At 45.3% G+C, this 23432-nt stretch overlaps 5 protein-coding genes across 8 annotated transcripts; 2 read left to right on the top strand and 3 right to left on the bottom strand.

The window, feature by feature from the left end:
- Positions 1-213: 213 nt before the first annotated feature.
- LOC119553737 (T-box-containing protein TBX6L) lies at positions 214-2172 on the bottom strand. Its single transcript, XM_037864331.1, has 5 exons — positions 1973-2172; positions 1744-1909; positions 1354-1621; positions 1013-1150; positions 214-946 (listed from the first exon to the last, which is right to left on the bottom strand). Exons 1-5 carry the CDS (start codon positions 2061-2063, stop codon positions 356-358), a joined length of 1254 nt encoding a protein of 417 aa, XP_037720259.1. The 5' UTR covers positions 2064-2172; the 3' UTR covers positions 214-355.
- A 2728-nt stretch (positions 2173-4900) lies between these two features.
- Positions 4901-9318, bottom strand: LOC119553932 (ubiquitin-protein ligase E3B). Its single transcript, XM_037864621.1, has 7 exons — positions 8915-9318; positions 8372-8861; positions 7926-8306; positions 7245-7870; positions 7067-7185; positions 5680-6857; positions 4901-5619 (listed from the first exon to the last, which is right to left on the bottom strand). Exons 1-7 carry the CDS (start codon positions 9067-9069, stop codon positions 5335-5337), a joined length of 3234 nt encoding a protein of 1077 aa, XP_037720549.1. The 5' UTR covers positions 9070-9318; the 3' UTR covers positions 4901-5334.
- Positions 9319-10932: 1614 nt separating this feature from the next.
- Positions 10933-18514, top strand: LOC119555533 (protein Smaug). Of its 3 annotated transcripts, XM_037866965.1 has the most exons (4): positions 11663-11921; positions 13380-15853; positions 15921-16503; positions 17426-18514. In XM_037866965.1, the coding sequence occupies exons 2-4, from the start codon at positions 13479-13481 to the stop codon at positions 17465-17467; spliced, it is 3000 nt and encodes a 999-aa protein (XP_037722893.1). In that variant the 5' UTR covers positions 11663-11921; positions 13380-13478; the 3' UTR covers positions 17468-18514. The 3 variants fall into 3 exon arrangements, with proteins under 3 accessions (XP_037722891.1, XP_037722890.1, XP_037722893.1); XM_037866963.1 differs by lacking the exon at positions 11663-11921 and adding an exon at positions 10933-11067 and having other exon boundaries at positions 15921-18514; XM_037866962.1 differs by having other exon boundaries at positions 11661-11921; positions 15921-18514.
- Positions 18515-18745: 231 nt separating this feature from the next.
- On the top strand, positions 18746-20215 carry LOC119555535 (UPF0193 protein EVG1 homolog). Its single transcript, XM_037866967.1, has 3 exons — positions 18746-19069; positions 19486-19857; positions 19917-20215. Exons 1-3 carry the CDS (start codon positions 18865-18867, stop codon positions 20090-20092), a joined length of 753 nt encoding a protein of 250 aa, XP_037722895.1. The 5' UTR covers positions 18746-18864; the 3' UTR covers positions 20093-20215.
- A 136-nt stretch (positions 20216-20351) lies between these two features.
- On the bottom strand, positions 20352-22855 carry LOC119555534 (protein phosphatase methylesterase 1). Of its 2 annotated transcripts, XR_005219895.1 has the most exons (7): positions 22625-22855; positions 22353-22551; positions 22156-22265; positions 21226-21537; positions 20951-21169; positions 20481-20891; positions 20352-20448 (listed from the first exon to the last, which is right to left on the bottom strand). XR_005219895.1 is itself a non-coding variant. In XM_037866966.1 (6 exons), exons 1-6 carry the CDS (start codon positions 22696-22698, stop codon positions 20582-20584), a joined length of 1224 nt encoding a protein of 407 aa, XP_037722894.1. In that variant the 5' UTR covers positions 22699-22855; the 3' UTR covers positions 20352-20581. The 2 variants fall into 2 exon arrangements, 1 of the variants encoding a protein (XP_037722894.1); XM_037866966.1 differs by having other exon boundaries at positions 20352-20891.
- Positions 22856-23432: the final 577 nt, after the last annotated feature.

The following is a 23432-nucleotide window of genomic DNA, read 5'->3' as shown; positions in this document are numbered from 1 at the left end:
TTTGGGAGCTCCTCTTCCCATCTGCCTCATCTAATTGATCCACATTCCCCGCATTGCTTAACCCAGAAATAACTCCATCGAATTCATTGGATATACATATGTATACAACTATTTTATTTATGCCGCATTGAAAATGCCAAAGACAATAAATCCATTACGAAATCATGTGAACAATTAAAATTGCATAATAAATACGATAAATACTGATGGCAAATACCTGGAAATCCTAATTAACTGCAAAATATCACAATTCAGCTTAGACACTACGCAGACGATGGCAACTAAACGCTAATTAAATGTACAAGGCACCGATTTCAGGCCCAAATGGGAGCACATGCACCCGACTGGACTTGGTTTAAATGGACGAGCTGGTTCCTAATATGTCCGAGATGCTGAAGCTGCTGCGTTTCGGCTTGGGCATTGCGTCGCTGGGAGAGGTTGCTGGAACTGGAGCTGGAGGTGGAGCAGGAGCAGCAGGAGGAGGTGGAGCAGTTCCAACCACATCCACAAAGGTGTCGGCATCAGCCTCTCGCTCGGCAGCGGACTCGCCGCTGGTGGAGCCCGCTGACGAGGAGGAGACGGAGGAGGCCGGCGATGGCGGGGTGTAGGCCCAACTTGGATATCCTCCGATGTGCCTGGCATATTCGATGGCCGGCGGCGGCGGTGGCGCTGGCAAATAGAAATTGGCCTCCAAAGTATCCAGCAGATAGTGACGCTGCATCATAGAAACATTCTGATGACTCTGATGATGCTGAGGAATTTCCTCCACCAGACGCAACCGTTTGGCTAACGGCGATGCCATCGGACTGGCATCCACCTGGGTTACCTCGGCCTGCGATGGCGGTGGCGAGTCATTGATCTTCCGTTTGCATCTCGACTGACCCGACTCACGGAATCCCTTGGCAAAGGGATTGTTGTCGATCTTCAGCTTGGTTATGCGGTCATTCTGCAATTCAAACACGGGGATTAGTTATCAGATCTGGTATGTAGACTGAGATATAGCAGTACACACCTGATAAGCCGTTACGGCTATAAACTCCGTCTCCGGGAACACAAAGGCCTGCTGGGGGGCCCAGGGGATCTGGCCGAGATCAGAGGTGCGTATGACATGCAGACGCGGCTGATACTTGTGCATGCTGGCGAGGACGATCTGAAAATGGAGGAGGATATGGGATAAGTAAAAAGGTCTTGAGAACAATTTATGAGATTTTTTTAATATTTCTGAAGCCAACTCAAAAACACGAACAAACAATCTTAAATTTATCAAATTATCAATATTATCTTTAAAGATCACATTTAACATTGTTTGAATATTCATGAAAATGGGTCAGTTGAAAACGTTTTAAAACTTACATGTCCATTATTATCCAGTGTGTTGTTAGTCAGTTTCACCTTGCTGAAGAGCAGGGCTTGGGACTGCCAGTGCTTTCCGGTGGCAGGACTCTCCGGATGCAGATACATCCGTTGAGGGCTCTGTGGCTCAGCTCCTCCAGCCGGAACCCACTGGGATCCGGAGAACTTGTAGCGACAGTCGCCGATGGGCACCATCTCGAGGAGCACGCAATAGCTGGCCTCCTCCTCCAATCCGCTGAGGGATACCCGCATCGAGGGGAACATGCGTCTGAGGAGGACAGAGACAATAGTAAATGGATGTTAGTGACACGTTTCCAGCAAAAGACCGAGTGGGTCTTATCAGCGGGAGATTAGCTGATGGGGGCGAGCAAATAGTAAAATGGTACCAACCTGCCGCACTTGGTGATGATCATCTCGGTGCCGATGCTGTGGAACTGTTGCCACAGTTCGTTGTTCTCCAGCTTGGCCTCCACATCTCCGGGCAATGTGGGTTGCGGTGGTGGCGGCGGGGGCACAAAGTGTCCCGCGAAATTGGGCAGTAATCCGCACAGGGGATCTGTTAAAAAAAATACGATCCGTTAGCCGACGGCAAATGGCAGTTGGGCATTGCTCCACTTACCAGGTAATCTTTGCATAATCTGCTGGCGGTATATCTCCTGGGCGATCTGCTGCTGCAGGCGCAGATCGGCGATGTTGGGCAAGGTCAACATGTTGGGGTGTTTTTGGGGCTGATATGATATGATCTTCTTTTTATTGCTGGTGATATTATTCCGTAGTATATCGAAATCTATTAAAGCGACGACTGGAACACGAACTGATCGCTTTGCTATCCAGATTGAGACTGTCTCTCGGAGTCCCAGAGCGGGCACTACTTCGATTCTGCCAGAATCCGGTCGGTTGGGTTCCTCCCTCTCTCTCTGCTCCGCCGATCCGAACCGATCCTCAGGTAGTCGAGTCGCCCGACCTGTTCTCATGCTCAAGTGGCTTACTCACCCGCTCTCTCGCTTCCACTCGCTCTACGTATATCTCCATGTACATATCTCCCTGCCATTGGTTGCTTATCAGCGAGTGGTATGCCATCCTGCTCTCACTCGCCCCGCCAGATGGAACGCCATTTTCGTAACGCCTTGGAGGGGGTTCGGGTTCTGGTGACCTCCTCCCGCGGAAACTGGGGGCACGGCACCCATCTTGCTGCTGATAGCATTATTATATGGAAAGGGGTAGGGCATTTGGAATGGGTTTTCTGGGCAGAATTGGGGAAGCGCTCTTTGAAGTCGCCTAATCGCTTGTAATATTTATGGAACTGGAAAACGTTTTGGATATGGGCCAACCAATAATGTTCGGCGAGATTACTTTCTTATAAAATGGGAAGCTGTAATTCTGTGAGCAGGAGGAAAACCTAAAGAAATGTGGTGGAGGAATTTTTGAAAATACCACTCAAAGAATCTACTTATCAGAAACGTATTCATAACATGTTGTATTTTTGAAAGTTAACAGTTTCCAAAGAATTCGGTTTTATCTGTGTATTTTAATAACTGATTTATTAGATCCCGATTTCCATATTACTTTTCACCCTAAGTAAAAAGATTCAAAATATTCTTAATTTAATCTTTTTATTAACTATCAGTTTAAACTAAAATTGTATTCTTGGCTTGGTTTTACCAGTTCAGTCACACTAATTAAATTTGTTTAAATTTGCTATAATAAGTTTATGTTTCAAGATTAGAAACACGACTTTATATAGTGTTATTTTCAATTTGTACTAAAATTAAATATTAAAAGTCAAATCTATTTGAAGCAAGCTCCCAAGAATTAAAAAAAGAATGTTCCCAAATTTACCAACCAAAATCCATATCACTTCTTAAAATTTCAGATTCTACAAAACCTTTTGAGTTCTTGAAAACTTTTAAAACCTTCCCACAGTTATCCATTATAATTAATACAGCATTTCTGAAGTATGTACCTTAAGAAATATTAAACATTTTGATCATCGGCCTTTTTGAAAGCGCTCTTGAGTGTCAAACCTTTGATATCCCCTGGAAATATCTCGCTGTCATGATCAGCGCCCATCTCTTCCAGAGCATTTAACTTATCTGCAATCGGCCTTGCATCTTGTAGATGCAACCAAATCTCGCCGCTACCGTTTGCAACGGAGGGTCTCTAGAAAGAGATCCGCCCCGTGATAAGTCGGCTAATCAAACCTTTAAATGGTACTTGTACTTGATGCTGGGCCACAACAAATTGCGGCAGCCGGGAGCGGCCATCAAATCAAACTGGCGCCAAGCCACTGTCGCCTTCGAGCCACTTGAACATCGAAGTGGGATGGGTTGGGCTAGGAATAGGGACAGGCATAAGGACAGGGATAGGGATACGTCTAACGGATCAGTCACTTGTTGCCACTTGTCCTGTTTTTTTCGGCTGCCAGGGCGACGGTGGCGGCACAAATTCACAGGCGAGTCATAAAAATCATCACACTTTGTCCCCGAGATGCTGCCTCCTCATCGCTGGGAACAAAAGCCAGAGCCAGAGCCTCGAGGATCCGAGTTTTATGGCCTGGCTGTGCGACGACCGCCGACTGTTTGTGTCTCTGCAGTTTTCAAAATTATTGTTATGATTATTGCCTGTTTGTGGGTCTGCTCTACAATTTGTTTGCTATTGTCTGGCCGCCTAAATGTTGGAGACAAAAGCGGGCCGACAAAACCGCAAAAGGACATCGCTTGGGGGTACGAAAATGGGAACCGGAACGGAACCCATAAAGATCCTTAACGATCGATGACCAGGAGAAAAGTATCAAGTTACCTCCGGTGATGCAGATTTAAAGCATCTTAAATGGATATTTTTAATATTATTTATAAGGTTAAAAAAAATATAATAAAAGTATTAAATAAATAATGTTTATTCCTGATTATTATCAAACTCAAAACTAATGAATATTTCTGAATAAAACATAAGAAAACTTAAAAATAATGATTATTTTTTAGTTTTTGGAATATTACCCATAATTGGGGAGCATAATAAAAATATATATAAAAATAATATAATTATCCAAAAAAATACCTTTAAAATTGATCAAATGGACCTTCCGAATTTTGATCTTGATCGTATATTTCCTGGGGCTATCTGGGATTTTAAGGATCTTACCTAATCCCTGCTCGCATTTCCATTACCCGTCTCCGGTCATTAGTCAGCCAGATATGCAATTTCCGGTAATTCGTAACTCGACTAGCTTTGCATAAACTCCTTGCCACATTTCCGCTTATTCCGGACCGTCTAAGTGCCCCTGACCCGACGACCCTCGAGTGTGACTCAGGCAATTAGCGGAGGAAAGAAGTTGAGGAGTTCAGGATGGCAGGCCCCGTCCAGACGGATTTGTGTCATTAGCGCTCGCGCTGCTCGCCACTCGTGTCCGGCTTCATTTCCATTTTCATTCAGTTTTTGGGCTGGAAAAACCCGGGGAAATTCTGAGCAGCGCTCACTAATTGCATGTTTGTTATCTTTGGGAACGCGCTTAGGCTACCTTACGCAAGATAAATCTGATAAAGCAGGCTTACATTTTGCACATGAATCAGACACATAAGATTTATTGTTGCTGGTTTTTTCGTGGTTTACATATATGTAACTTTTGGCTTACACCGTACGTGGGTTAGATATTTGTTGTGTGCCATGCCACAATCGTTTGCAGTATTTACTAGACATTTTCTCTTTTATCATCGGCTACCAAAATGGATTGTTCGTTTTAGTACTCGTAATTCAGCTTGGTATTTGTTGTGTACTCTTCGTTAGTTTATTATAGTTTTATCACAGCTATACGTTTATATTTATTTGTTAATAATTGTGTTTAAGATTCATTAAATATGTTTCTCAATCCGTTTGTGATGCGGCCACAAAAACATAAATATACATTTACACCGAATTGCCTACGAAAGAATGCTTAAAAAGGGAATAACATACAAAATGTGAATAAAGTAGGAAGAAGCTTCTTTAGGACAGCTCGAATCCAGTGTTGCTGCTCACGGCGTAGCGGAGTTTGTCCCGCAGCGTGGACTTCTTTTGGTAATTGGGCAGCTTCAGCAGGTTGAAGCAGGTGGAAGAGGTGGGCAGCCGGTTGAGCGGATCCTTTTTGCGTATAGTGAAGAAACCTCGGATCACACTTCCGATCGTGTCCCCCGTATCCTCGTCATCACCCACTTCCACACAACGAATGGAGAAGGGCGGCTCCAGGTGGGCGAAACCCAAAAGGGGAGGCTTCGAGCAGCTGGTAACGAACTGAAAGGATTTTTTGTATTAAGTAAACCATTAACTTGCATAAAGTAATTAACACCTTACCTTCAAGAACAGCTTTCGCTCGTCTTCTGTGAAATCCTTGGCCAGGATATCCCAGAGCCAGCCCACCACGCGATGGGAATCGTGAAAGCCCCCGTAATACTGTGTATGCTTTCGCAGGTCCTTTAAGTCCAAAGGCACCGTGTCCCCAGAAATAAGTCGCTGCAATTCCGGAGGTGAGAACAGAGATAACCATTCTGGATTGACAATGCTGCGGAAGCCACGATTGAAGGCTATCGTTTGCTCGCGGATCTGGGTGTTCATGTGGAAGAAGGCCATGTAGTGGATGTAGACCAACTTGTTGTGGTCATTCACCACCCGAGCCTTGCCACCCGGATGCAACTCATGAGTAACAATTTTGCCCATCACATCCTGGTCCACGGAAAAGGTAAGGTTCAGATCGGCTACATCTTGCTTATAGTGTTTGATGAAGGTAAGACTGCGATACAACTCGTTGTCCAACGAGGGCAGCTCGTCCATGCAGGAGTAGAGAGCCTGCTGCGTCTGGCCGAGCAGCTGGGACAGGAAGAAGGAGGCGAACGGCACGTCCACCACGATTCCCTCGTACACCGCCTTGCCCAGCATGCGGCCCACGAACTCGAAGAGCTGCAGATGATTGTCCTGGACGTAGGAGATGGGCGAGGGATATAGCCGCTGATCCGAAGTGGTCTTGAAGAGATTTAGCGACGGGTCGAAAACCTTTTTAATGGTTTCCTCCAGGAACTCCTTGAACACTCCATCCTGGTCAATGCCTGCCTCGTGCAGTCCTTGCTGGTTGATGAACCGCACACGGATAACACCTTTCAGAGCCTGAGTGGGCTGGGCGGCCAGTTGCCTATAGCCATCCTCCACGATTCGCTCGCGATGGATCACAATCAGGGCGGAGCGAGGCGAGGCGCAGGCACTCTCCGTCAGACCCATCACTGCCTTCTCATTCTGCACGAACTTGCGGAAGAGCTTCACCCGATCATCGTGCGGTATGATGTGCGGCATCTTGGCCAACAGCAGCATGGCGTTCCGCTTGGCCTTCTCCAGATCGTTTATGAACGTGGAGGGCTTTACCTCCGGTATGAGCCAGTGGTTGGGTGGCGTGAAGGGACGACGGCAATCACGGCGGTACAAGCAGAGCATTAGAGTGTGCAGCGAGATGAAAACCGGATTCTGGACAATGTTTTTGCCTGCTACAGATTGGAAGATTGAGTTTACAATTAATTGTTATTTAATTATAGTTATATGTTATGTTAATTGTGTTATATGTCAAGTAATTACAGTTTTAAGCACCCCCTTTCCGATAATATAACATGCTTATAAGCTAGTAGTATTCATGTCTGATTCAATAGTTTAATTTTCCTTAATTACTAAAATAAGGTATTAAGATAAATTAACTTACCCAGAAGATTATCGTTAATGAGTTTATAGAGAATATTGTTAAGGAAGTAGGTCAGCATCACATAGTCGTTCAGTTTAAAGGGATTCTGCTCTGTATACATTTCGTACTCATCAAGAATCCTGTAGAAAAATATAATTTTCCAAAGGGGTAATAAAATTGATAAGCAGAATCAACATACGTGACGTAGTGCGTCATGCAGTCGCAAAACAGCATCAGCATGGCGGTTTGCGGCTTTTGCAGATTAGTCTCCGACTTCAGCAGCTCCAGATACTCCTTCATGCCGCAGTTGGGTCCCAGGGACGTGATTAGCAACCAAATATCATATAGCACATTGTCGTTGTAACAGATGCCCGTGAGGATGTCCAGTTTCATTTGGGAGAGTGTGTTGAGAGCGGCATAGTACATGCCACAGATTCGGGACACCTGCACCACATCCGCGTTGTCCAGCTTGCGCCACTGTTGCTTGGCCTGCTTGGAATTCGCCACTCCCATTAGGTTGACTCCCCTGGTGGAGCTGCGCTCCAAGGCACGACGCAACAAATTTGATGTGGATGGCTGCTGGGGCGGCTGGAACTCGATGCGCTCGTAGTTAAGATTGATTTCCTTCAACAGATCTCCCAGCAACAGCTTAATACAGCGATGGTCCCACAGCATGTGAAACTGTTTCTTGATCAGTGCCACATTCTGATTCTGGGCGGGCTCTGGACCTGGAGTATGCCAGCCCAGGAGCTCGTGCCACTGAGTAAAGACTCCCTTGGTGGTAACCGTGTTGGGTATGAGTTCCAGCAGCGAAGTAGTAGTTTCCTGAAAAAATTGGGGTATACAGTAGCCACTAAGTAACCGATTTTGCACAACTCACAGTCAGTAGTGGATAGGCCAACTCCTTGGACTCCCCTTGGCCATCAATGTTGAACAAATTTACTATGTTTCCGAGGAACGCCAGGGACTTGGTGCCCGGCATGCTAGCGCCGAACTCCTCGAACCACTGCAAGTCACCGGAGATGCTCAAAGCCTTCTTCAGCAGCCCCAAAGACGAGAACTGCTCCAGGCACTGCGGCACACTCTGGTGCAGGTGGTAGATCAGGGCGGGCACAGACAGAATCTCTGATAGAAACTTGGTCAATAGGTTGCGACTAAAGTTGCCATCTATCAGGGGACGCAGGCAGAGCGTTATAATGGCCACCAGGGTGACTGGCTTCACGGACAACTCCTCGCGCACAGTGCCGCGCAGCAAAACGAGCTATAAATTGGGATAAGGATGAGTCAATTTCAACCATATTGCATGATAAAAGCTACCGAACTTACCCGCATGGTCCTGTAGAAGTCGTTCTGCACCAGATGCCCTTGGATGTTGCAACAGATCTTCTGCATGGCCGGCTGCAGCTTCTCAAACTGGGCATTCCTGAGTATAGCCCAGGATTTGGGCGCCGTAAAAACCACCAGTGTGTGCAGGAAGAGGGCAAGGGACAAACTATCAGCATGATTCTCCGGTTTGAGCTGGGGCAGCAATATCAGGCAGTTGGTTAGCAGTATTTTTATGTGCGCGATCCACGGCAGGCTGCGTTCCTTGAACAGGCAGAGGGCGGCGTAGGATAGCTTGGTGTTCTCCGCCTCCATGGCCTTGATGATGTAGCGACAGATGCGCTCCAGACGTTCCCGCGAACGCACATCGCTTTTGTCCAGCTTGATTTGGGTGAGATAGCGACGGAGCACCGGATAAACATTGATGGCTAGGAGCTCCAATTCCACATCCTTGTCGTCCTGACTCTCGGTGAATATGGCATCGAAGTCGAGGCTGTAAGGGGGGTTTTCAGTGAAAGTGACCTTAGAATGTTGGTGCGCACTTACATGATCCGCTTCTGGTACTTCCTGCGCGCCGCGTATCCCTTGAGAGTGGACTGCAGCAGGATGGCTGCCTGCTCGCGGCGCTTCTCCAGTGCCCGCTCCTCCCGCGCCGCCTTCGTCTGCTCCAGGAAGCTGGTTTTCTGGGTTTGGGCAAACATTTCTCACTGCAGCAGGTTGATGGTATTTTGATGATATATTGTTGTTGCCGTGGGCGGGTTATCGTTGGGATTGTCGCTGTTCCAGTTCGTTTTCCTCGCTGCAATCACTTCCTCGAGCTGCGCGCTGTCCCTGGGCATTGAATCAGTGCATCGCTGGACTTTTTCTGCATCGTAAATCCAGCGAATATACAAAAATTATCCTTTTATTTTATCCCAATTGGTTTCGCAGTGTGCCCGTCTATCCTTCTGCTAGGGATGAGAAAAATATGTCAATATATCGATAGTTTTCAAGGAAATTATAATTAAAATCCTGATTTTTCGCGCCAAATGTTATTATAAATAATTTAACGAATTACACAACATAAATCCAAAAATCAACTTGGTCAATTTGACAGATACTTATAATTTTTAATTGACTTAAAATTCCAGACAGTAACTAGTAATAAAATTTGTAATAATTCGGATTCTCCTAGTGTTTGGCTATTTTAAAGCCAAATCAGTGGATTGTGTCTCGGCTAGCGAATATCCGAACCCTGGGTTGCACTGTAGGACATCGATTGTGCTTATATCGATACCGATAGTTGTGTTAAAACCCCCTATTCGATGTGTCTTGCTAGTATTTTTTATAGAGGTGGAGAAACATCGATGTTGGCTGACATCGATGATTTCGATGTTTTTGGCGAAAAACATCGATGAAACATCGAAGCTTTAAAAAAAAAAAATTATTTGATTAAAGCTTTATTTTAACTTTAAATAATGTCCGAAATTAAAAAAAAATAGTTCTTGACAAAAACAGTTCATAAAGTTTCAAACATGCCTAGCATTAACAAATATTTCATTTCATTTGATATACATTTTTTATTATGTTTTTTTTTACATAATTATTAATTACTTAGTAGTTTTTGAAATTAAAAATATTTAACAAAAAGATAAATTCATGTGAGATCGTTAATGTGTGAAATAATAATAATACTGAAAAGAAAGCCAATTATTCTATTATATTTAAATGTATGTTCTTGTTTAAGAACAAAATTTTATCGACAACGGTCGATGATAGCCGTGTGCGACGGTCGCTGATTAGTTGGCCAGCTTTGCTGAAAACCCTTTCCGATTCACACGAAGATGCGGGAACGCACAAAAACTTTTTGGCCTGTCTTAAATGCTTCACCATCGGTAGTCATCTAAAATAGGATCATTTCTACAATAAATATCGGAAAAATATATTAATGTCATTAATTAATGAATTATTTCTTACCTCCCAATACGTAAGTGGGTCGCATTTTTCTGGTTGGTTTTCCTTTTCTATTTGTTGCCTCAATAAGATGATGGCATCTGCCCAGGAAGAGTGCACTTTACTTTGCGCTTTGACTTTCAAAAACGAAAATCGTGTTTGTTCTGGTGTTGGTGTTGGCTGAAAAACATCGATGTTAGCATCGATGTTTCTCCACCTCTAATTTTTTAGCGTGACCGTTCTTCAGCATGACCGTTCGGTGTTTCGGTAGATAAGGAAGAACAAGCGTTATAGTTGTTTTTGTTCCAGCTCTAGCAACGCTGCGTTCGCGTGAATAAATAGTTAATTAATTGCTGAAAAAATGGAATAGCTGGCGAAAACATGCATCCAACCAACTGCAACAGCAGCAGCCGAGTGCAGTACTCCGTAATCGGGCGTTTGTGAAAACACGTTGAGCGTACGCGACTGGTAGTGTGTGGCTAGAAAATAAGTTATGGTTTAGCAAAAACAACAAAGCTAAAGCCCAAAAGTGCTAATAAAAAGTACACACACACACACGCAAGGCTCGCACACACACAAGCGGGCGCGAGCAAAGGTGAAAATTATAAATTAATAAATGCGCGATGCGATCCGATCCGATCGAATCCCAAGCGATAGCATATCAAATTAGCGAAATATGCTCGATTCCCGTGCTGATCGGATCAAAACTGTGAATTGCAACAGAAAATAATTTCAAGGTTTGCAGCAGGCGAATAGAAGGCGAAAAGGTAATTGAAAAATAGAACGATTTTGGCACAAGCGCAGTGTAGCTATATATTTTTGTTGTCTGGCCGACCGTGGCTGCTGGGTGGGTGGGGCGTGATTTTGGGGGCCAATCTTTGGTGTGTGTGCGCTATGTGGTGAAAACAACAAACCCCCCCGTGCCCCAGGAACCCAGCCCCCCTACGCCACTGCAAGAAAAAGACGGCAAAACGGAAAGCGAGTGCAAATGAAAACAATTGAAAGGGGGGGAATGGTTGAGCGAGACGGAGAGGGCGGTCCAAATGCCCTGTAATGCGGTGCTCTCTCATGTAATTTGCCGCAATTTCGCCCGTGCATTGCTCAGTGTGTCACTCTCACTCGCACTACCACTACCGCAGCGCAGCAAGGTCTCCGCGTGTGCGTGTGAGTGCTCTCCCCATTTTCTTGACAGCCAGCAGCAGCATCATCGTTCCGTTCCTTTTGGGCTGTCAGAAAAAAAAGGCGCGCGCTCCTTCTCCTTTCCGCCCGTTTCGCTCTCCCTCCTCTGCCGCCGCTGCTGCTGCTGCTGCCCAAAGGCAGCTCCACCATTTTCTTTCTAAAACGCTGACGCCAGCGCCAATTATTCGCCATCAGCCGCTCCTCCTCCGCGGTGCTCCCCACTGCATCATCTTCCAGTGCAGCCGCAGCAGTCTTCAGTCTCGTCTCCAGCCAAGCTTCTTGGAATAAAACAAATCTTCTCTTCTGTGTGTCTCGCATCTGCAAGAATTGCAGATTTAACAATCATCTTATTTATTCGTAACGTAAATAAACGTTAGGAATATGCCAAACGCTTGCGATCGCGACTGCTGAAAGGGCAGGAAAAATACAAATAAAAGAACGTGTGAGTTTCCGTTTCCAGTATCCTGTTTGTTTGTGTGTTCGTGAACTTTCCAACAGCGTTTGTTGAACTTTGGGAATTTTTTGCAAGCCGGTTGGAAAATAACTGCAAAATGCAGCAGTGACGCATAACCTCAAAGATCGACCCGGGCATGCACAAGTACCGTTAGAACGAGGCTCGCTAAATGGCTCTCTTTGCTTTCAGTCGCTATAAACGACAAAAATGTGAAATTTGATTTAAAACGTTAAACAGTAAAAAAGTAAACATCGGTAAATTCCAAAGCAGTAGCTGTGCTTTTAATGCAGTAATTGGGGCCCGTTATGTTTTAGTGCTTGCCCACACACACATACGCAGGGGCACCAACACAGGGGCCGTTACATTGCCTCTGGTTTAAATAACAGTGAGCACTCGATTACATCAACTGGAATTCTTGATATTAAAAGTACATAATATTTGTATGCCTGTAAACTACCTAAAAGTTTGTTTATAATTTTTATCTGGACGTTAAAGTAAATATATTTTCCATTACATTTTGAGAATAGTATAGTTTACATTTTAGTTTTCGAGTGCCTACTGTATAGCAGTAGAAACACGGGGAAAAAATCGAAGAAAGTCGCCAGAGCAAAAGCAACAACAACAACAAAGCAACGGCGGCAGAAGAAACAAGATTCGAAATGGGCACACACAAGCAATGGCAAACGAAACTAAATGAAAAGTGCGAAACTGTGCAAAAAACCTAACCAAACTTCTCGCCCCCGCTCGTCCCCCCTTCTGCTAATTCTTCTTCTTTCTACCCGCCCGGAAATCGAAATGGAAACCCAATCCAAACCCAAATCCAAAGTCGAAATTAACGATTTCGTATTTGAAATGTTTGTTATTTTATTGATTTATCGTCGCTCGTCACTCGCGCCATCGAAGCGAATCGAAGGTGTTATATATTTGTTGTTTATTTGCTTTCCTGATAAGCCAGTCAGTCGGCCCGATCGACGGACCATGCAAATGCTAATTTCCAATCGTCAATTACAGATGATTGTTGTTGCTACCGCGCTGCTGTCTCCGAGCTTGTAAATTTAACAAATTAGCGAAAACTGATTTGATTAAATTCGAACGTTATTTGCGGCTTAAAGCTTATTCTATTATCGCCGCTCGGCATTCTAATCCCAAGTGGAGCAATGGCGACAAATTCGATGAAAATAAGAGAAGTGATTGATTTGATCACGTGGTTCGAAACTGGCGGTATTTTCCTTTAAGATCTTAACTTTAAGGGTATTTTTCATAATATGTAACTCTTGTGGAACTTTTCTATCTCAAATCTGAATTGACCGGGACTTTCCTAAATTAACCGAATAAAATATTACATTCCTATGATAAAATATCAAAGGTAACCTTAAAAAAAACTTATTGCATTATCTTAACTGTATACAACCAATTGTAACCCGCTCCCTTTTTTTCTAATTGCAGGAAACGCAACCAAATAACCACAAAGAGCCGTAACAACTACAATACCATACATTATAATAGACACAATACCCCAAAAACAAGAAGCAAACTAACAACGAGATGAAGTACGCAAACGCAACTGGAACTGACAACGCGATGACCTCCGGCATCAGCGGCCAATCCAATACCTGTAACAGTGCATCCCACGAGATGCAGCCCACCACATCCACGCCTACTGCAGTCCACAAGGAGACCTCATCCACAGCCACGACGACGGCGGTACACGCCAATGGCAATTCCAATCCTAACGCCAATCCCAACCAGAGCCAGCCGTCCAACGCGCTGTTCTGCGAGCAGGTGACCACAGTGACAAATCTCTTCGAGAATTGGAACGACTGCGAGCGGACCGTCGTGATGTACGCGCTGCTCAAGCGGCTGCGCTACCCGAGCCTCAAGTTTCTCCAGTATTCGATCGACAGCAACCTGACCCAAAACCTGGGCACCTCGCAGACGAATCTGAGCAGCGTGGTGATCGACATCAATGCCAACAATCCGGTGTACCTACAGAATCTGCTGAACGCCTACAAGACGTTCCAGCCTTGCGACCTGCTCGACGCCATGTCCTCCTCCTCATCTGATAAGGATTCGATGCCGTGCTACGGCAGCGATTTCCAGATCACCACCTCGGCGCAGTGTGACGAGCGGAAGCTGTACGCCCGCAAGGAAGATATTCTGCACGAGGTGCTAAACATGCTGCCACTGCTTAAGCCGGGCAACGAGGAGGCCAAACTTATCTACCTGACCCTCATCCCAGTGGCCGTCAAGGACACCATGCAGCAGATTGTGCCCACGGAGCTGGTGCAGCAGATCTTTTCGTACCTACTCATTCATCCGGCGATCACCAGCGAGGACCGGCGATCTCTGAACGTTTGGCTGCGTCACCTGGAGGATCATATCCAGGCGGCGGCGGCGGGCCTGACTAATCGCAGTTACTTCCTGCAGCCCTCGCCGCAACTGGTCGCTGGCGGCAGCTCCACAGGCAGTGGTAGCTGTTCCTCTTCGGCGACCAGCTCCTCGACAGCTTCCTGTTCGTCGGTGGCCTCATCCTCGCTGTGCCCGGCCAGCGGCAACCGATCCTCGCGCACCAACGACTGGCAGACGATCGCCCCGCCCAGCAAACAGCTGCAGAACAAGTTAGCCGGTGATTGGCGTGGCAGCGGAGGCGGCAGCTCCAGCGGGTCGATCAATCCACTCTGTGATAATCTCAATGGTATTACCCTGAACGAATTAGCTTCTAGTCAGAATAGCCTCGGCCTGTCGCTGGAGGGCAGCTCTTCGCTGGTCAACGGTGTGGTCGCCGGAGCGGGCTCTATGCTGGGAATCGGTGGTGGCGACGACCATGACACGTCATTCAGCAAGAATGGCACTGAGATACTCGACTTCGACCCGGTAACGGCGGATATGGGTGAGGCCTGCAGCCTGGCCAGCAGTAGTCTTTGTGGACGAACTGGTGGAAACTCGGTAGACGAACGGTTACAGCCTCCGCCGCATCTCCAGCAGCAGTTGCTCCAACCTCCGCCCTATGCATCGATCCTTATGGGAAATGTGGGGGATCAGTTTGGCGAGATCAACCGCTGGAGCCTGGATAGTAAGATTGCGGCCCTAAAGACGCGTCGCTCCAACAGCCTCACCACGCAAACGATCTCGAGCTGCTCCAGTTCTTCTAACTCCTCGGTGATCACGGTCAATGACAACTGCTCCAATTCCACGGAGAACCTGGCCCAATTCGCCAACAAGCCGCGCAGCTTCTCCTTATCCATTGAGCATCAACGCGGAGCTCTGATCAATAGTGGGTCCGATACGCGTCTGGACGAGTTCAAGCCCAACTATATTAAGTTCCACACCCGCAACGTGGGCATGTCGGGAATTGGCCTTTGGCTGAAGTCCCTGCGTTTGCACAAGTACATCGAGTTGTTTAAGAACATGACGTACGAGGAGATGCTGTTGATCACTGAGGACTTCCTGCAGAGCGTTGGCGTCACCAAAGGCGCGTCTCACAAGCTGGCTCTCTGTATCGATAAGCTGAAGGAGCGAGCCCACATACTCAACCGGGTGGAGCAAGAGTTATTATCTGGTCAAATGAAGCTTAGCACTGCCGTAGAGGAATTGACCAATATTGTGTTGACACCGATGAAGCCGCTGGAGTCCCTTGGGCCGCCGGAGGAGAATATTGGACTGCGCTTTCTTAAGGTCATCGACATTGTGAGCAACACATTGCAGCAGGATCCGTACGCTGCACAGGACGACGAGACTCTGGGAGTATTTATGTGGATCCTAGACCGCTCTATTCATAACGAGGCATTCATGAACCATGCCAACCAACTCAAGGACCTGAAGTTTAAGCTGTCCAAGATGAAGATCTCCATGGTACCGAAGATGCATCACGTTAAGCCAGCCGGAGTGGGGCCAAACAATGGCAACATCAACAAGCCAAGGTAAGTTTTATATAACTCATTACTATTTTATTCAGTTAAGTAATTTTCGGTTATATCGTTACAATAGATGGAATGGCAAGACTCGCAAATGCGATACGAAGAATGGCAGCAACGATAGGATTAACAACCGCAAGAACTCCAACGACATGCTGAACTTTTCGCTAAATTGTCTGCAGCATCCGCTGCCCCATCACTCGCAGCAGCAGCCACCTCCGCCCCTGCCGCAGTTTGACTACAACGGCTACGGCGGAGGTCCATCTCATCAGCCGCAGTACAAAAGCTCCTCGTACCCCAGCTTCATGGGCAATCCCCAACAGCAGCCGCCACCGCCGCCGCCCGGCAAGTCGCATCATCATGCCCAGCAGATGCAACAAATGCTCCAGCAGCACAACCACTTCCCGGCGTTGCCGCAGCAGACACCGCCACAGTCGCATCGGCGATCGCTGAACAATCTCATCCTGGTGGCCGGCGGTCCACAGCAGCCGCAGCAACTGATCTTCAAGCCCGGCCAGGGTGTACTTACCAACAATGGTTCCAACGACAACCTGGTGGTTGAGCGCAATCAACAGCAGCAGCAGCAGAGGAAGCTCAGCGGAGGAGTGTCAAGTGGGGAGCTACAACCAAAGAAGACCATGGCCGCTGTAGTGATGGTTAGTAATCCGAATCCCAGTCAGGAGCAGCACGATCAGCCGCAGATCCTGATCAATAACAACAACAATAACAACAGCATGCTGAACAACAATTTGATTAATCAACAACAGCTGCAACTGTTGGCAGCAGCTGCCGCCGCCGTGGGCAGTGGCAGCTGTCTGTGCTCCAATGGTGGTGGCGTAACCGGTGGTGCCTGTGTCCACAATCTCTGTCACCAAAGCAGTAAGAACAACAACCATGCCGTGGATCATTGCCTGTCCCAGCCGCCGCTGGTCAATCTGGGCTTGTCGCCCCATGTCACCGAGTACAAGATGAATGACTTTAAGAGCCTGGAACAGCTAGAGACGTTGTGCCGCCAAATGACTGAACAGGCAATGAACTGAGCAATGTTCTGAGCTGTCTGAGGGATTGGATTGTCAAGACGTTAGATTTGTGGCTGCCAGCAGTTTTTGTGTTCACTTAGCTTTGAACCGCGTTTGAAGTTTGATTTCATAAACGAACGTAAATGTTTTTATATTTAGCTTTGTAAGATTTGTCGTATCTATGTTTGTGTCGCGTCTAGTTGTCCACCCTGCGTCCCCTTCACAACCATTTTGTAATCGTTTTTAGTTAGTAAGCCGGTAGTTTGTTTTAATGTTAAGTTTATTAATTGTGTGCCAATACGTCCCCAACGATATGATCAGCTGGCTGGGCTCGCAGGTCCAACGGCTGGCCGTTGGACTTGCCTAGCCCATGCAGCAATCCCCGAAGGAATAACCCAAGTCAGCTGTCAGCGGGGGCGTGGCATCTCGCTATCAATGTTATTAATGTCTAGGTTTCGTAAATGTTGTCGCCATTTATGTAGTTAAACTAACATGCCAAGCCAGTCCCAAAACAAAAACAAATCGCAAACACACAGTACAGTAACCTCTCTCTATGTAGGAAAATTTGGCCAAATTTGATCAACACTTTACGCTATTCTAATCCTAATCACACCATCGACTATATCACCATCATCAACAACAACGTCGCCAAATGATGGAAGTACCCCGCTAAACGACGACGAAAAAGGTTTATCTAGTAAAAATTATAAAATGAACTCTGCATCGTGACCATGAGACTGACTAAGATTACTTTTCGCAACTATAAAAACTAGAAAGAAGAAAGCTGGATGGATAGGGAATTGAAAAGTGAGAATTGAGAATTGAGAAACAAGAAACGAGAGCTGAGAGCTGAGAATTGTTTGCACGAATCAAAACTAGGCTTGCTGAATGAAGTAGTAGTCACATAATGGATATGTTTATATATACACGTACACATAATTTATTTTAAATTAAAAGGAACATATTTGCTGAACCGTAACTGCACCAGAGGAGATCGCAACACAGCGGAAACAACCACTAGACTAAACTTTCACCGGGAAGAGTTTCAATGTTTCACTGTTTGTGTTTGAGAATCGGAACCACATATTGTATTTTGTATAAGTAAGCGTATGCGTAAGCCAAAACCTTGTATTGCATAACGAATACATAATCATCATTGTCATTGACTAGCCTAACGCTACTATTACTATTATGTTTGCTTTAGTCAATTGTTTATCATGTAAATGGCAAGCCAATCACTCGATATGTTATGTTTTAGTTGTTTTTAAAAAATTATATATATATTTATATATACGAATGTATGTCGGTCGCATTATAAGCTTAGGTTCAAAAACAAACGATGACGACGGGAGCGGAGCTGAAAAGAAAAGGCAGCCAAAAAATAGCTACCATAAGAGCGTAAAAACTTGTAGTATAATTATAATTGTATAAAACCGAACAAACGCATGAGTAAATATTGCTTAGAAATGTTTTTGTTTTTCAATTTGTTGTCGATATTTCCAAAATACTTTTGTTAACAACAACCGCAGCACTGTAAATTGCTGATGCTTTTATTTATTAATAAAAAACCTATTGTACGGCCAATTGGGATACAGAAATAATCGAAACCTAATTGTCAAACTTTAGCGAGTTCAAAACGATCCACAAATTGAATGGTTTAATGTAAAGTGCAACTACTCGTAGACGAATGTGCATAAGTCAGTTAGATGTTCGCAAGTTTATCAGAATGCGAGCATAAACCAAGCGTGTACCTACCCACACATATACACACATACAATACCTACATATATTTATTTTCAATAAATTATTTCGAGAATTAAAAATACCCATGCTGTTTGCCTAACAACCCAGGTTGCCATGCGTCTCCACTTTTGTTGTCCGGCGTAAAACAACTTCACACCGAGGTCAGCCTTCAAACACGCCACACGAAATTGTAGAAGCGATTTTCCATATAAACGAGTTATACTTTTCCGGATTAAAAATTACTAGACTTACAGAATGAGCCGACATCGGTTTAACAACGTCCAGGTCAAGGCGCTCCCCGGCGGCCTGATGGCCCATCGAGAACCAGAAGCGGATGGCGGCCAGCCCACTACCCAGAAGATGACCATGTGGCCCAGCGAACGCATTGCCCCTGGCGGCTCTGGAGCATTCCACTCGGCCAAGGTGGAATATAGCAAGGAGACGGCGGATCTGATCCGATGTAAGAGGGTTTTGGGGAGAATTGATTTTCTGATTTTCCTAATATCCTCGATAAGGATATATCAAAAACAGAAAAGGTTGTTTACACTTGTAACTGGTTTTTACGATTCTTATTTTAGTTCAAAACTAGTCTATTGATGTTTCCTGAGCTCAAATATGTTCGAACTCCTCGGAAAGGAGTCTGTTTTTAGAATCGGTTAGATTTATAAATGATTTTAATAATTCTATTTCAAAAGTTCTATAGTTATGTTATTATTCCATTGATTCTCACAATGTTTCCAAAGCCCTTACACCTTCAAACTCAATGGATTGAACATAAGTATGGTTCATCAGGCCTAAAAAAAACGATAAGATAGTTGGTTTCTAAAAATTGGTTCAAGTTGGAATTGTTTTTAAGGATTTCAACCTCCCTCTTAGTGCTCGTCAAAGAGTCCAAGATGTCAATGATGGTTCGCAAACAGATCGATGAGAGCCTGCGTAATGGGGACCCCTTGCCGCTTCCCGAGCCGCCGCGTCCAAACACCAAAAACGATGTGGACAGGGAGACATTGGCTATTTTGGAACGGGCGCGCAATGCCAAGCGCAAGAATCTCCGCCAGATCGAGGCGAGCGGGGCTTACAAGCTGAGCTACTACCGTCCGCCTGCTGACAACCGAATGGCCGGGGAGAAGGCCAAGTCCCAACTTCAGTTCACCATGGCCGGCACTCATCTGCCGGATCCGGCCATCAAGCCGCGACGTCGCCCACGCGAGGAGCAACTAGTGACGGAGGAGGATCTCATAAATGAGCGTAAGTTGGTAATACACTGGAATCCAAAGGCAAATATACAAGGTTCTATGATTTTCCAGTATTGGACCAAATCAACGAGCGGGCCGAATGGCTGACAGAAATGGAATCCATGGGCCAGGGCAAGAAGTACCGTCCAGAGATCCGCGAGCAGATTGCCGAGCGACTGCGTCGCATTCAGGCGCTGGAATCCAAGATGAAGATGAAGTCCGATGGTGGCTTCCGTTTTGTGGACTAAATGTGTTATTCTGTTATCCAAGTTTTACGAGTTCCTTGAGACGAGCATTAAAAGCCAAGATTCATTCGAATTTTGTGGGAATTTGTGTTAACACTCGATTAATAAATAGCTTTATTCAACTTATTTGCATTCGTATAATTTCGATTTCGTTAAATTTCTTTTTGATCTGGCACATATTTAATACACACTCATTATAACAATGTAAGAAGCCCAAACGCTAGCACTTTTGACTTGAAATTTTGGCAAAATGAGTATAAAGTACAATGTTAAAAATTCATAGGATTTAATTAAAAGTACCGAATAAATTACTGGATTATAAGTATATGTGTATAGAGAATATACGGCTATATATATATCTGGACCTACGCACTACATTTTGTATATATATGCACGCATCTGTAAGTTCAAAGAGTTATGCTCCTCCATTCAAAAATAGACTTTTGTGACCTCAGCTTGTGCTCAACCTTTGATTCGAAGGGGTGGTTTTGCTTAGCACGACGGCATGTGGCACCGGAACTCGCTGGCCGCCTCCGCGAAGCGATTCCGGATCAAGTAGCCGCTAATCACCTCGGCCACCTCGTGCGGACGGTCCTCGTGCACGGCGTGTCCGCATCTGGCCAGGACCTGCATCTGGAAGCGGCCCTGCATCTGGCCAACGGTCAGGGTGCGGTCCAGTCCATCGATGCTGGCGAGGAGCAGCTGCTTGGGCAGGCGCAAGTTGAGGAACTTATCGCTCAGGCCCGAGAACCAGCCCACCCAGTACTTCTCCGACTTGGACAGATCAATGCGCCAGGTGTAACTGGGGAATACAAACATAATGAAATATTTTCTCAAGTCAGATTAGTTATTTTTTTGTACTTCTTGGCCGCTTCGGTCATTGATTTGGTCGTGATGGGCTTCTTGAAATCCGCGCCAGCTGCTCCACTTTCGCCATCGGCGGCATCATCGCCCGGCGGCGACGATTCTTCGTCCTCGGAAATGCTGAACGGATTGGGAAACATGCTGTTGTGGTGAGCCTCCTCCAGCACATCATCGGGTAGTGGCAGGTCATTCGTTGCCAGTTTGTTCGTTGTACAGCTGGAAAGGATTGGGTTACTCCTTTTTGTGAAAAGCAATTGGACAGGCTCACTCACTTGATTATCTGCCCGGGCATGGACACTTTGGCGCTGTCCACGTTGCGCACCTGGCCGCTCCGGATGCACCACTCGATGGCATTCGGAATACTCTGGAAATACTTTGGACGGGAGCGCAGAAAGCTCTGCATGCTGGCCAATGCCTCCATGGCAGTGCCCTCCACAACATCGATGACGGTTATGCCGATTAAATTTGGAACCAAAGACATGTGGGCAAAGTGGACGGCGATGGCGCCGCCCATCGAGTGGCCAACCACGAAGAGCTGTGGCACCTCCTCGGGATACAGCTTCAAGATTAGGTCTCCAATGTCCCTAGGTAAGAAATATTTATAAATTAATACGAATAGTAGTATGTACTTTAACAGTATCTAAGATAACAACATTTCATTCATTTACTTAAAAATTAAATTAAACTAGAAAATTTTTTTAATATTATTATACATTTCTATGACCCAAAAATTATTCTTATGTCAAACTACCAAATTCTATTTAAAGGACTGGAAATGAAACGCACCAAATCTGACTAATCAATAAACTCATTAAGCCAAAACATTCTAGAATAGAACGACCTCATTAAAATGTTCATGCGCTATTTTTATAAACAAAGAGATTATGCAAATTTTCTTGATTTTTCAGGTATGTTAACTAAACTAAAAATTCAAATTCAATTGGCAATTAAATTCTTTTCAAAGCAACTGAATAAGCCTTTGCCTTCCAAAAGAACATATGAACGGAATATATACGTTGATAATTTTGTAATCTTTTTAAATGTAGGAAATAAAAGGAAACATATTCTTGATAGCCTCAACTTAGGTGATATATCTTTTAGAATTTTAAATATAGTGACAAAACCTATTGATGATATTTTGGATGGCGATTTTCTCATTTCTCATGATACAAAAGAATATGTTTCGAAGGGAACCAACTCACTTGGCCAGCGTATCCGCGGAGAGATCATCCTCGTCGTCCACCTTGCTGTCACCATGACCCCGCAAATCGATGCACAGGCACTGGCAGTGGATCATGCTGGTCACCTCCGACTTTGGTGGATGTAATAAGACCAATTAGTAAAGATTTGCAAACCAAAGCAGGAAGATTTCCATCCCAAGGCGGGGGGAGATACTCACACAGAAGTGCGCCCAGGTGAGGGCCGAGTAGCCACCGCCGTGGAGCAGGAGGAGCACTGGACCCGGCTTCTCCGGCTGCTTGGTGCGGTAGATGCGGAAGGTTCGCTGCTCATCCACCGTGACGTCCTCCTTCTCCGCGAAGAACTCGTTCCACATGCCCGGCTTGTAGTCGCGGATGCGCGACTTCTTGAACGAGTCCCTGCAATTAGCCAAATTGGTTAGATTCTGCGTACTCCCCATTCCCGTCCCCCATTCGATTTTCCTGCACTTACGCTCGGCCAATGCGTCCGCCAGGAATTGTGGGTGGCAGCTTGCCCTTCAACATCGTGCGCTGTAGACTGGACATGGCCTCGATTGTCTCCGCAGGGGGTCAACAGGTGGTGCTCCTACGGTGCAGGTGCCAGTGGCTATTAAATTGGCCGTTGCTCGCAAATATCCGTTTTCCTTTCCAAAACAAATAAAATAGTTCCAATGATTATACCGTCATGAAATATACTTTTTATACCACACTTTTTATTCAAATATACCTAAAAAATCCAAGCATTCAAGGTGTCAGGAGGGTGTCTCCGCTAAGCACAATTTCAGGAGCTTTGCTTGGCAGTGCCTTTGTCTGGCAACGCTGCTTATTTTTCAAATTTCAAATTGAGCATGATTATCTAATGCTAAAATGTACTTGATGTTCAAATATTCATATTTGAAAAGTAAAATGTTTGTTATTAGCTATAGAGAAATAAGGTGACTCTTTAATCATTACAGATTATATTTATAAAAGTTATCACTTCTATAAAAAGTTCGTCCAACGAACAAGTATCGAAAGCACTGCATTGCACTTACACCTTATCAGCAAATACTTCACCCTAATGGCAATATAATAACCAAGGTAATGGCCTTTCTTTAAGTGGATGCCGAAAACCACTTTTTAGTCGAAACAAATTTAAAAACCTGTTTCTTAGAATGCAAATAAAGTCTTGGTATGTTATAAAGATGTTTGACCTATTTAACGGTAAAAGACAGCTACTTATAAACAAATAAAGCTCTCAACAAGTTTTTTCTGACACACAGTGAGTCTTCCCGATATGA

This window comes from Drosophila subpulchrella, chromosome 3L, assembly GCF_014743375.2.
Source record: "Drosophila subpulchrella strain 33 F10 #4 breed RU33 chromosome 3L, RU_Dsub_v1.1 Primary Assembly, whole genome shotgun sequence".
NCBI classification, from domain to species: Eukaryota; Metazoa; Arthropoda; class Insecta; order Diptera; family Drosophilidae; genus Drosophila; species Drosophila subpulchrella.
This window is presented reverse-complemented; position numbering and strand designations above follow the sequence as displayed.